Raw genomic sequence first — 14,474 nt, 5'->3', positions numbered from 1 at the left:
ATCTAAAAGGCCACTTTCCTCCCTTCTTTCACAGCATGAGAACCTTGATTCAAACCCATGTTAAGCGGGAACGATAATTTCAGCCTCCCTTGTCATGTATAGGTAGATGTCCAAGTTCTGCATTGATTTAAGAAAAATACATATTGTTGAAGGTTCATCAAAAAAGAGGGATTACCTTCTGGCATCTACCAGGTAGATTTTACAGCTGGAATTCCAGTAGACATTTTATACTTGAAAGTAACCAACTCTGAAGGCAGAAGCCAAATGCTGAGGTCAGTAGACGAGAACATGAGCCTGAAAGGGAGGGGATGCTCACACAGCCACCCATTGAAAGCCTCTGCCTACTGCAGACTCTTTTTCACATGCAAGAGGATAAGCATATATCTCTTATCTTAAACTAGGGATGAGATATTTGACATAAGAAAATGTATCAAAATGGTCACTGATATGACTATTGTGTAGTCGTAAGACCCTGCCTCCTCTGAGACAAGACACTTAGCTGCCCTCCCCTGGAGAAACTCCTTCACTCAGAGAAACATTCTACAGCTCATGAAAAACATAAGAAAATTCTAGTCTGGCATCCTTCCCACAAGGCCAAAAGTCTGAGATCCATTCTGCCTCTGGATACATTCACTTCCCCCATCATCTTACGGCTCTGATTTCTACCATGCAACTCCAGGTGTCCCGCTGAAGGAGCACGAGGTATATAAGGTTGACCATTCTAGATCACAGACTGGACCAACATCACCCACTTAACACCTATGCCCAAAATAAATGCCACCTGTAATGTAGATGCCATGTTAATACAACCTTTAATACAACTGACCTTTTGTACTTAACTATTATAATCAATAACCAAGTATGAGGACCATATCAGAAAGTGTTAGCTTTGTCCTCACAAGCATGGTAGGATCTTAAATACAAACCACTACTGCCAGCAGCAGTAACAATGATACCACCTTTTGATTAGCATACGCCTTACACTGCAGCACATGGATGGCAGTTTGCTCAGAGAGTATTTGCAGTTCAGATTAAACATCACTATCCCCATTTACAGATGCAGGAACTGAGGCTTCTGAAAATAGATGACTTAGCTAAGGCTATAGGCAGCTAAAGCTATGATTATAGCAGAACCCAGACTTGTTTTACGCTGAATTTTTAAAAGTCTATACAATCCTGTCTTTCAAAATATAAGAGTCCTGAGCCAGCAAGATGGCTCGACAGGTAAAGGTCTTTCGTAACAAAGTTGATGATCTGAGTTCCATCCCTGGAGCCCACATGATAGAAGGACAAAAATCTATTCCTGAGAGTTGCTCCCTTACCTCCACAGACATGCTGTACTTGGTGTGTGTGTGTGTGTGTGTGTGTGTGTGTGCGTGTGTGTACACACACACACACACACACAAATACACGCACATGCACACACACTCACACAAAAATAAAAATTCCAGAAATCATCCTAATTCTATTTCAATTTTATATTAGCACAAGTATTCCTTAAGATCAAAACAAGCAATAAAAACTTGACAGAACTGGTCAGGGAGTGGTAAGCAACACGAGAACCCAAGGAAATAAATCTCTGAAGTGTTCTCCTTTAATTCCACCCTTTGTGGAATTAAAGGAGAGTTTCATTTCAGGGTGACCGATGTGCCACCACAATAAGGGTCATGATGTACCTTCTTAATTTATAAACATCAAAACTACAAAGAAACAGCTAACAGTGTGTTCTCAGTGATTATAGCTGTGTGCTGTTTCTTTTGAACCAGGTCTGGGTATCTTCACCTCTTTGTTGAGCTTCCTCTTTAATAAAAGGAAAGAACACTGAAAGAAATCCAGCCCTGAAGCATTCATTGCATATGCCTGAAATTCAGCAAGGATTCAAACAATAAGTGAGTTTGAAATAGAAGGAAGACATCGGTCTTTATATTAGAAGCAAAGGATATGCACCCATGTGCATATCTGTAGATTTTTTTATAAATAAAAAATGTATAATTTATTTATTTTATAAATAAAAATATTTAATTTAAGGACAAATACTAAAACTAGTAATTACAGGAAAAATTTATCCTTATAATTACATTTCTTGAGGCACTAAAAGGTAAAGACTGAAAGTATTTCTAGGAGAAGCAAGTCAAAGAGAAGGTTTGAGCTCCCTCTTTCTTCTTTTTGAAGAAATTCACCAGCTCTCTTCTCACAGACCAGATGACCAGCTAGCTCATAGTGGGCCCTAGCATCCCTTCTCAGAGCCTCTGAGGGCAGCACCAGCAGCCACTCATAGACAGCAGCTCCTGTGACTCACCAGTGATTTAAATAGTAGACACAATGAACTCTTAAATGTAGGCTAGGGAGATGGCTCACTAGGGAGACAACTTGCCAGCCAAGTATACCTACACAAGTGTGAGTCCTCAGCACCCAAGGAAAACCTGAGCAGAGGTAGCAGTCAGCCTTTATTTAGTCTCAGAGCTTGGGAGGCCAATAGAAGGAATCCCGGAGGTAAGGTATCTGGCTGGTCTAGCCAAATCAGTGAGTTCTGGATCCAGTTGAGAGGCTCTGGCTCAGTATAAAGGGCAGACACTAAAGGAGATAAAGCCTTTGGCCTGCACACACACACACACACACACACACACACACACACACACGTTTGTGCAAGTGCACACCACATACACAAATAAAATTTAAAAGTAAAAATACTCACAAAGCCATTTCAAACTGTTCCAGCCATTTTTTCTTTAAATCTTTTGTTTTGCAATAAAATTCTAACCCATTTTGTCCTTGGGTATGGATGAGGTAGAAGCCATAAGACCACTGTGAAAATGAACAGTCTTCAAGTTAATGGTTATCACTTGTTAAAAACCTAGCTCCAAATTCACTGCAGCACCATCTTATCCATGCACACAAAACCTTATAGCTATCAGCATTAACACTGACGGTTGTAACCAACTTCATACTAAGAAGAAAATCAGTTACCAGCTTCATGTTGATGAGAAAATCATTGCTACCATATTGAGCTGAGGAACTGGAAATGGCCAGATCAACTCTGTCAGGACCCAATCATAGCTCACAGGAACCTGCACCAAATCAATCTCTGAAAACTCAATGCCTGATTCAGTATCATCTCACTCCAATGTACATACATACATCAGACTCCAGATTTGCAAGTGCTATGCTCAAAAATTCAACAACTGCAGATGAAAACAATAGGAATTGCATCTGTACTAAACATGTACAGACTTGTTTCCCTTGTCATTATTGCTAAATGATACGGTATAACAGCTGCTTACTGGAACTCAAGTGTTGTCTTAGATATTACAAAGAGCTTAGAGATGCTTTAAATTATGTAGAAAAACATGCATGGGTTATATACGAACAATAAGCCATTTTATATAAGGGCCCTGAGTATCTGCAAATTCAGGTGTTTGCAGTGCAGGGAGGGGTCTAGACACCAAGGTATTTGAATATTCAAAGCTCTGCATACATTACTGTTTGCCGCCTGCCTCCCCAGAAGTCACCTTTTTATTCTCTTTATCAGTGGTAGGGTTGTTGGCTATCTTGTACTGCTGGAGATCTATTATTTCCTTCATCTCGTAGTTATCACCTTTCCTTTTGCAGACAATCACTGCCAAATCGAATAAGAAGATATGCCTGTGAAAGAGAGAGACAGTGTGGGTGACTGACAGCAAACGGTTTACAAGCACATACATTCCTTCCTGGCAAGATGCGACTGCACCAGCCAAGCGTTCTTCTTCTGCATTAAGTGCCACAGGCAGGGCTGCTCAGAGGAAGCTGTAAGGAATACAGACCCACAGGAACATTGCTGTCCTTCACCACAGGGAAGGAGAAATGCTGCCATTCCACCCCAGTTCCCCTCATTTTAACATAAAGAAAGGGAAGGATCGTTAGAAAAGCCATCCATACACTTTAGAGTCGTTGAAAATACTCACTGAGATGGGCCATAAAGCTGCTCATGAATAATTGCTCTCTTTTTATTTAAATGCTATGATCTCAGAAAATAATTCACGATCAGGACAGTAGATCTTCTATAACCATAATAGCAATCAATCAAAAGCCTTGGGAACTGTTCATCCATTCCACAAACAAGACATAAAGTAAATTCCCGGGGTCCCCACCTGGGTCGGAATGACTCTCCTCCTGGGTGAGTGAACCCACGATGGGGGGGCAGGGGTTGTATGTAAATTGCCAAAAGTTACACAGATGATCCAGTACAGAGTAAGATCGCACCCAGGCTAACTTTAGAACCTGTGCCTTCACTCCGTGTGCTTGTGTCACAATTTAATGGGTCACCTTAAGCGTCGCTTGGGTGTAAGAGAAACTGCAAGCCAGGAAAGTGATGGTTAAGTTTCTGTGTTAATTTTTTTTTTCTTATTAAAAGCAATGCTAATTGGGAAGGAACCGAATCTTCTAACCCTATCCAACTGCAATACTGTGTGCTTTTTAAAACTCTCGGTGATTAACACACTTATTCTTAACCAACGATTGTGACAATGACACATTGCCAGTGTTCAAACACTTTCCTCATCTTCAAAGTCAAATGTGTGGCTCCTGAGAGCTACCTGAGGAGTCGGGGTATCAAGGTGGAAACAAGGGACAATGCTGCCCCCTGCTGGCAGACTTTTTCTTCTAGGAAGAGTCCAGGAAACCCCCGACAAAAGCTTGTTGGACAATCACCTGTAGTGATACAGGATGAAAGGCCAAGGGTACTAAAGATATTCAAGGACTCTGCCTAAAGGTCTCCCTGAATAAATATATTACTAAATAGTTACCATGCAGCATCCCTTCCTAGGATGCTTTTCATTATTTTCAGTTAATTTTCAAATGAGTCTTTTAACACAGGCAATTGTGGTTTTATGGCAATCGTCAGGTGGCATTTTATGATTGAAATGCATCTTATTTTCTAACACTTTCATTTAGTACCTAAAGGTTTTAGTACCTAAAACCTTAGGCAAATCAATGGAGTGCAGGCAAGAAAGAGAAGTAAGGCATGGAACATACATTAGAAAATATAAGAGACCAGTGACAGGCCGGCCCCCTGGCCTGCACACAGCCACTGTTCTGGAATAGCTGACTGATGCCATCATTCCTTGGGTACCATCTACCACTGTGAGTGCACAGCACGCCACTCACCTTTCTTGTTTTGTATGCTTGTCCAGTGTGGTTATTCGGATTTCACCGTCTCCCTGCGGTCGTCCAAAGAGCAAAACTGGTTGGTTCTAAAACACACATATGACTTTAAATAAATCTAAAGTGAGTGTCTAACCCTTCCACAATCACATAAAAACAGAAGTAAACATCAGTAAAGACATTTTCCAGGACAACAGCCCTATCATATTACAATTGATATCATTTTTATTTATTTTAACGTATCTACTCTCAAATGCACAGAACTTGGATACAAGACAAGATCTGAAAATCAACCCGTCCTTTGTAATTAACAGTAGGCATATTGTGGACACTACTTCTACATATAACCTTATAAGGGAAGTTACCAGAGCTGGATCTGACCTGAAAGCCTTGCCCTCCTGAGGACTAGCTCTAGTGTACCACAAGGTACCATTCGAGCCTCTAAAGGAAGGCAGCAACCAACAGTCCTACCCAGCTATGGTGCCTATGAACCACATTAATCACCAACATGCCACAATAACCATAGGGATACAGCAAATACTAGTACATATAACTTATCAGTAACTAGGAGCTCGCTAAGGGGACTTAAGGCCCACTCAACAAGAGAAAAATCAGGCCTGGGACTAAAAACCTATTCAGGTATCCTGGGCTCGTGCAGTCATGGATGCTGAAGGAGAACCAGCAACCACTACTTTGCTAAACCAGCATCATCCCTAATTACCTTCTAAGTTGAAGTCCTTATACTCATGGATCAGTGTACTTCTCACCCCTCAGCCAGAAAACTTCTCTTTGCAGCAGAGACATTATAGAAAGGCACAACCAGTCAAAATGTAGAACTGTGGGTCACAGCCCCACCTCATTTGTCTACAACACATTCCTATCCCTCTGGCTCAGGAACCATGGCAGAAGAGACAGAAAGACTATAAAAGTCAGAAGACCAGTGGGTTTTCTGTGAGATTGTATCTCCTAAAATATCAGAGAGGCTACACCTGTGCCATTTCACCAGCATGTCTTCCTAAACACGAGATGAACAAAGACAAACAGACCTGCTAGTATGAAAGGGGAGAGCTCCCAAGGCCCCAAGCCTAGACAAAACAAAACAACAAAACACAACTACAGGCAACTAAGAAATGCTGAGATTGGGAGAAATACTCTTTTTTAGGTTAAAAGCCCATCAATTCACTACCAAATAGTCAGCCCTGAAAATATATACATGTAAGTAACATTATACAGGCTGAGCAAGGTATATTTATACAATAATTAAAGAAGAAAAGAAGGCCAAGGATTTGAAAGAGAACAGGATGGGGCTACTGGGAAGTGTTTGGCAGGGATAAAGGAAAGAGAAAAATGATGTATGTAATTACACTTTAATCTCAGAAAATATTATTTAAAGGGGGAAATGATACTAATCACTGAAATGATTCTAATCACAAGAAGAATAAGTGATATTTGTCAGGCATGCAGGGTGGAATGAGGCAGCCTCTGTGTTCATAGCACACACCACACACAGGACACAAATGTTTACAAAACATGGGACTGCAGACACACATAATTGTCCCAAAAGCAGAGTCTAGGAAGAGGAGACAATTTGAGTCAGGGATCCAGGGATGGCTAAGAGCTCCAGAATGAAACTTTCTGATGTAACAATTAAATGATATATTTCCACAAAGGCAGGGACACAAAATAGCTTAAACTATTAATGAACACTTACAGTATTTGTTAAGGAAAAGAGAATTGACTGAAGATTATCAATGATAGCTATGGATTTCGTTCTAATAAAAGATATAGATGCAATTTCTAGGTACGCGCTCACATATTAGCCACAATTGTTTGCAAAAAGCGCTAAGATCACTCAATAGGGGTGGGGAATACAGTGTACAAAATAGTGCAGAGGAAACTATATATCTACAAGATAAAGAATAAAGTTGGACCTTAGCTTTATACTGTATCTAAAAATAACTACCTACAGCAAAGATCTACACATAAGAGCTGACGCTAGTCAGGTTTTACAAGAAAACAGAGGTTAAGTTTTTTACAGAATTAAATTTAGCAATGAGTTCTTGAATGTGACATTAAAAGTGTAGGCAAGAAAGGGAAGATGGGTGACCTGGAACTTATGGCGCCACCAACATCGTCTGCAGAAGAGAGTCTCTATCATACCTGTGTGACGTGGAGCCAATGAGAATATATGTATAAATAACTCCTACAAACACACACATGTGAGTGTGCATGCACACACACCCCACATCACATCAGGACTACAAAGTAGCCAAGGTATTCAAATGCACATGTCTCCAAACCAAACGTGTCCAGTGAACACACAAAACAATGTTTAACACCACTAGCCATTAGGAAAATTTTATCAAAACCCTAATCGGATACTCTCTCACACCCATTTGGATATATATTTTTCAAAAGAAAAATATTTAAAAAGAGACCTGAAAATCTTCATTTGCCAAGTTCATGAAGAAACTGGCACCCAGTTATCACTGGGCAAACTGGGCAGCTGCTGCCAGGAGTGGAATGGAAATAACTCAAAATTTAACCACAGAATTACCATACAGTTCAGAAACCCTACTCTACAACCAAAAGAAATGAAAGTGGGCACTCAAAGAGACATTGGCACACACCCACCCCTGCACGCAGCAGCATTATGTATGATACTTCAAGTAGAAAACAAGCTAATGTTCTCTGCATAAAGAGATACAATGTGGAATAGTACACCCATCACATAGCCTTAAGACGACAAAATTCACACTCTGCTACATGGATGAATGCTTACAAAATAAACCAGTCACAAGAACACCAATATCATATGGTTCTATAAATCAGAGACATCAAAGGTGCTAAATTTACAGACAGAAAGAGTGGTGCCAGGGACTGTGGAGAGAACAGAGTGAGAGGTGTGTGCTCAGCAAACACGTTTTCATGGGATGAAGAGTTTGGATAGAGGCAATGGCTGTACAAGACTAAAAACACTGAATGCCATGAGTACACATGCGTGTTTATGGTGGTCAATTTAATGTGACTCATATTATCACACTGTCGATGCTTCCATGGGAATTATACTGTGGAATTCTCATACAGGAAGGATGATGAGAGTTTCGGGAGAAAGGTCCCCTTTACATTGGACCTTGAAAGACTGTGATAGACCATAATGGAGACAAATACTCTGGGCTCTAAGTAGGCAATATTCAGAGGTAGAACCACGAGAAGGAATAGAAAACCAGAGAATGACAGTAAACACAGTATAATGCCAGTGATATAACACATATGGGTAGTTATTCACTGAGTTCTGAAAATCACTCAAGTTCAGATCAATGAGGACTTTTAAATGGATAAACATTGAAGACAACAGAAAAATCTTGACAAGTCTAGGAAGCAAGATGACTTGGAAGACTGCTGTTTAAAACCTAACTATATGAAGAGCGTGTTTGTGGTTATAGGGATTGTCAAGGGCACAGGTGATGGCACCATGCAATGGGGCAGTGGCTACATGTGGGAAAAGAAAGGATCATCACAGGGGCATTCAGAGCAGAGCAATGAAATCACTACCCAAAAATACCTCAAAGCCATTCTCCCTATGCACTTCCCGCCGGCTGAATCCAGCCCTCCATTCTCTCTGGAATCCATTTTTATAGCTGCCTGGCTGCCTCCTTGAAGGAACTTCTTGAAATATAAACAAGCCTGGCACACTCACAGATAGAAACTGACCTAGATCTCCATTGCAGTCACAATAAAGCCCTAGCCTACCCTTGGCCTACATGCAGTTCTCCATCCCTTGTGACCTCAGAGGCCATCACCTTCTGTCTCACTGCTTCTAGTCACCCTTGCCTCTCTGCTTCCTGAACATACCAAGTGCTTCTTATCTCTAGACTTATCACTTGTTAAGGCATCACCTGGATCACTAATACCATAGATCTTTTGACTTCTCATTCTTTGGACCCAATTAAAATGAGAAGTGACTTGACAGGACTTTTTCTAGCCATGTTACCAAAACTGGAACTGTCTTTATTGTTCTCCCTTGGGAGAGGAGGCAGTAAGAGACTGAAGGAGAGTGGCAAGCAACATAGGTACCTGGACAATGGCAAAGTCACATGAGTGTGAAGACCAGACAGAAACAGGAGGGGAGAAAACAACTTTTAAACAGCTGAAAGTTGAAGGTAAACTATCTTTTCCTCAACAACAGCTCTTGGATGTCCCGAGATTTGGGGATGAGGAGAAGCTGGATGGGAGGATAATTACATACCAAATTCTCTATAGATAGCTGAAACTGCTTAATTTCACGAAGGGTCTCATTATCTCTTTTTACTTCATTCACATATTGTGCCAAGTCCTAGAGAACGGAGAGAAGGGTGCAGAAAGAAGGCACAGGGAGATTAGAGATGCAAGCTGCTTTGAAAGAAAAACACATCATTAATTTCATCAGCTATGAAAGTCACTACCATAATGTCTCAATGACAATAAAATGAACACTCAGTCAATCAAAGCTGCGTCTCAAAGCCAATTGTAAAATTCGGGGTATGCAGCTGAGAAGTCTGAAGAGTTGTTGTCTCCCACACCCCTGAGGACAATAAGGATACTGCTGCGTTAAAAAACAAAAAAAACCCAAATCCCAGGGAAGTCTCTGCAAAGTCCCAAGGAAGTAGGTCAGGAGGAGTTACATTCCGGGAGCATCAATGGCTGCCCTCGACAGTGGTGCATCTTTCCCAGGTGACATGAAGGGCAGGGCTGAAGGATTAGCCGCAAAGAAAACCTAACACAAAGTTACAGGTTGCCCCAGCAAGACTGTCTTTTTGAAACCAGTTAATGTCTCATTAGCTCCTAAGAGCGCTCAGTCAAGGAGGCTAGTTCAATTTCTCTATAGATAGCTGAAACTGCTTAATTTCACGAATAAAAGAGAAACACAGGAGGGTGAAGGGCGGAGCTGCACGGAGGTGGGATAGTCAAGGAGACCTTCAGCCATGCTCCTCTACGTGCCTTTACCCAGTTTAAAATGGCTTTTAAAAAATGCAAAAGCATTAGCTAATCCTCCCATACTGTAACTGGCTATTTTTATTTTGTGTGATCCACATTTTCCTGTTTTCTAAGCTTTTTCTATCTTTTTTTTTTTTCTTTAGCCTCTTTAACACATCTGCAACAGGAACACAGCTCTGCAAATAGCAATTCTTAACTGTGTTCTCAGGGGAAGCTTGGCTTTTCGTAGCACCCATCTATAAATGACTCCTTGAAGGACACAAATTATGTTGCTTTTCTAGCCACAGTAAACTACCAAGTAATGGTCTTGACACTCACACTACGATCATTTGAACAGCAGAGCCAATGCTAAGACTGGTCCAGAGCAGTTAACTAACTATAATGTCCTGTCACTTCCTGTCAAAAACAAATACTTGATTCTGTTTCAGTTATATCTCAGGGTCAAGTTGACAAAGCATAATGTAGACTTTGTGCTTTCCAACATTCGCCAACAAGACCACATCTGCTTCTACTTATCTACTTCTTGACTTTCAGGTTTGACTGGAAACAAAGACCCAAAGTGAAATCCCCTTGTACAGAGTCCACCACCGGCTACCTGGCGGAGGATCGGTCTTGGGAAAATGAACCACACTGGCGATCCTCAAGTCACCTGTGACCCCCAGCTTATTCAAGCCAACAGTTACAAGTAAAACAACAAGAAGACTGTGGAACAAAGTCATTATATGCAGTCATTCCCGGAGGCTAGAAAGTGAGCAGACTGTACAAAAGTAGTTTTAGCATCCCTCTTGGAATTATGGCACTTCTGCCTGGCACTAAAACCTACACAAGAATTCCATTTCAGAGGCTGATGCAGGAAGTGAGCCACAGTTTGGGGCCAGTCTAGGTTACATAGCGAGTACCAGGAAGTCCCAGGCTCATAAAAGCAGACAATCACAATGTAATAAATATCTTTTTTTCCCCAGCAAATCAGTTTACTTGCCTCACCAATAACAAGCATGAGTGTTAACGGGTCAGAGTATCACATATACACACCAGCATTTGGATCCCATCTTTTCTGGACAGAAGTTCGAGACACCAGCAAGTTCCCACTGCAGCTGCCTTACCTTCATTGCATCCAGAGCTAGCTTCAGGTTTGCCTTCTCCATAGGGTCATGGGTGTGTTTGACCAGCTCCTGTTTGAAAGACACAGGTTAGCAATGCTCCCCCTAAATGCAAAGCTAACACCAAAGGAACAAACAAACAAAACCTTTTAAAGATTGTTTTTTTTTTTTTTTCCCAGCTTATCTCTACCCTCACCACTATAAGCGTGCTGTTTCCTGGATGTTAGGCTGATGGCCTCAGCTCTACATGAACCGATGCTTTCTGTTCCCTCTCACACACTGATTCTCTAAGACTCTTTATCCCAATCCCATGTCTCCATTTCAACAAGGGGATGCTTTGTGACTTACTGCTGTTACTGTTTTGCTTATAAATCCTAATTTTCTGCCTACTCTTTGGTCTTGCATAGCTTCCTTTCTCTTTAGAGGGTTGTTCTTGCCCACACGATCTCGCTCTTTTATTATTATTTTGCATAGTCTTCAAGTCACAACCACTGTCACATCAACTGTCTCCTAATGAGGCCATCACTGCCGTGTATCTGTTCAACCTGGACATCACACCCAATACCAGACTCACATGTCCAACTAAATAATAGTCTCACAAGCCCCCTAAATTTACTAAGTCCTAAACATACTCCATCCTCAGCCAGGATGAGGTGGTGACTGATGGTGCTTGATTAAATGAAAACATGTCCATGGGTGTAACAGCTAAAGTTGGAACCTGAATGGTGTCCCACGCTCTGCCTTCCCCTTCTCTTCACTATGCCTTGCTAATATTACTGCATTTTTAGAACAGGTTATTCTTAAATGCTTCCAACTAAACCTAGAGTCACTTTTTCTAGCAATTGGTCCATGGTCCATGCATCTGATGCCCAGCAGGTTTCTAAACTCTTAAATCAGATCTTGCCTCTAGCCTGGTTAGACTTCTGTAACGTCCCCAGTGCTTCAGCTGTAACCCAGTACCTCCTAGTGGTCATGTTCTGGATCTGGGCTCTGCAAACTTCTCTCAATCCCTTTTTCCCAACTTCCACCTGACCTACTTTCTATCCACACTTAAATAATCTATAGTTCTCAAAGGCATTTATATATAACCCATAGAACATGATGGGGCTTTTTTTTTTTAAAAAAGAAATTTCCTCCTCTTGTCCATGTGGCAAAATGATACTAATCTTTCAAAGCCCAGATCCCAAATCATCTCTCTAAGATGAGAAGATGAAGCCTCTAGTCAGGTATCCAGCAAACTGAGGTGTAGTTATTGAGGCCTTTGTGTGTCTTCTGTGTAGCCATCACATTGTGTTATAGGTCAATGGTGAGCATTGTGGGGTGGGTTCTGTTATACAATGCCTTCCTAACACAGTTTGATGTGTACACATGCACACACACACACAAACTCAAAATTTTCTAAAGGCCCCACTCCTGTCCCTGACACTGACGCTGACAAAAAGAAGAAACTCCCAAATATAAAAATCCACCAAAATTTTATTTTTATTCTCACTTTGTTAAACAAATTAATAAGCCACTTTTAAAGTTTCCAAAACTCCCTCTACAAACCATTTTAATTTTTTAACTTATTCTCTTATATATTACACCCTGCCTACAGCTTCTCCTCCATCTCCCCTCCCAATGCCTCAGTACAATGTCCACCCCCACCCCCACCCCCATCCACTTTTCCTTCTTTTCTCTTCAGAAAAGGGCAGGCCACCCATGGATAGCAGCCAAACATGGCAGGCATATCAAGTTACAGTAAGACTAGGCCTTGTATTTAGTCTGGATGAGGCAAGCCAGTAGAGGGAAAAAGTCCCCAAGGCAAGCAACTGTCAGAGACATCCCAACTCCCACTGTTAGGAGTTCCACAAGAAGACCAAGCTGCACTGCTATAACATGTATGCAGACGGCCTAGCTCAGACCCATGCAGGCTCCATGGTTGTCAGAAATATTTTAAATTTTATAGCAGTCTTCTCAGATCAGCCAGCATCCAGAATAGATTTCCTTTAGAAATCATGAAAGTACACTAGTAAGAGAAAAATTTACAAACTGATAATTTGTCTAGACACCAGACAAGTGCTCCAAAATACTTTAAAAGTTAAAAAAAAAACTCTAAATTTTTATCTACATATAGTATCAAAACTAGAGCTTCCCATTTTAAAAAGACCACTGTAGAATTGCATGTAGTCTTGAAATCTAAAATCCAAAACAGAAGGGACAAAACAGGATAAGTCAGGAGTTTCAAAAACACATCATTGTATTTCTTAGTTTTTGAGTCTGCACAAAATCTTACAGGAACCCAAAGAATCTTTCTCTTGATCTGAACCTTCTAAATTCTTCAGTCAGTGCTTCACGACACCAAAGAAACAAAACAAATTATTATCTTATTTTGGACCTGTTTTTAGCTCTACAAAGCCTGAAAGCTGATTGCCTGACTTGCCCCTTATTATTTTTTCATAAAATCCAATTTGATTAAGTTGCTTTGAGTTTAGGTCTCATGAATGTTTTAATGCATTTTTTAAAGAAATAATCAGGGTTTGAATTTTTCTGATTTCTCAGTAGAACCAAAATAGAAATGACGAATAATTGCACGGCTACAGTTCAAGAAATTTAATATACAAGGTGTACAAAGCACAGAAGACTCAAAATTCTATTTCACGTACAGGTAGTAGATCTTTTTAAAATGACATTCCACAAGCATCAGCCAGGTTCGCAGACTAATACAATGAGACATTTCTTTGGAGCAGAACTAATGAGCCTACTGGTATAGCTATCAAATTAAATTTATAAGACTCTCCACCCTCATTAGAAGACTAACTGTGGAAACCATAAACTTTGTGGGTTATAGTAAGAATCTCCTCACAATAGATGCCGTCTTATTACATTTAGTGAAGCAGAAAAGCAATACAGCCCATGATACAATATTCTCTTAATTATTGTGATAAGGCGAACAGTGTAATGAGGGTAATCTGACCACACTCAGGGTCGTTGTCTCACTAGCAAATGATTACCGCTAACACCAAAAGATGTCATTGAAGACATATTCTTACTAGTATCTGTTTCACTCTTTTTTTTCTATTCTGTATGAAGATTACAAAATGTATCTTTTTTTTATCAAACGCATTTATTTATTTATTTATCCATTTATTTATTGCTAAAAAGAAAATAAAACACCTGGCTGTCCTGGCCATTTCACATTTTGCTCTAATAATACAGAGACTTTGCAAGAGGCTGCTGCCCACCAGTGTTCTGTGGGACGAACAGGTGCACAGTAGA

The 14,474-nt window shown here is 40.6% G+C and overlaps 1 protein-coding gene across 3 annotated transcripts in view; it reads right to left on the bottom strand.

Annotated features, from left to right (window-relative positions):
* Positions 1–14,474, bottom strand: part of Vav3 (vav guanine nucleotide exchange factor 3) — a 321,021-nt gene that overhangs the window by 143,443 nt on the left and 163,104 nt on the right. For all 3 annotated transcript variants that reach the window (XM_076933154.1, XM_034500278.2, XM_034500279.2), the window contains exons 11-15: positions 11,220–11,288; positions 9,389–9,475; positions 5,143–5,228; positions 3,510–3,642; positions 2,696–2,805 (exon numbers count right to left, since the gene is read on the bottom strand). In XM_076933154.1, the coding sequence (XP_076789269.1) occupies positions 2,696–2,805; positions 3,510–3,642; positions 5,143–5,228; positions 9,389–9,475; positions 11,220–11,288 (485 nt within the window). The remainder of the gene's footprint in view (positions 1–2,695; positions 2,806–3,509; positions 3,643–5,142; positions 5,229–9,388; positions 9,476–11,219; positions 11,289–14,474) is intronic.

Source organism: Arvicanthis niloticus, chromosome 4 (genome assembly GCF_011762505.2).
Source record: "Arvicanthis niloticus isolate mArvNil1 chromosome 4, mArvNil1.pat.X, whole genome shotgun sequence".
Classification (NCBI taxonomy): Eukaryota; Metazoa; Chordata; class Mammalia; order Rodentia; family Muridae; genus Arvicanthis; species Arvicanthis niloticus.
Note: the sequence above shows the minus strand (reverse complement) of the source record. Positions and strands in the feature narration are given on the sequence as shown.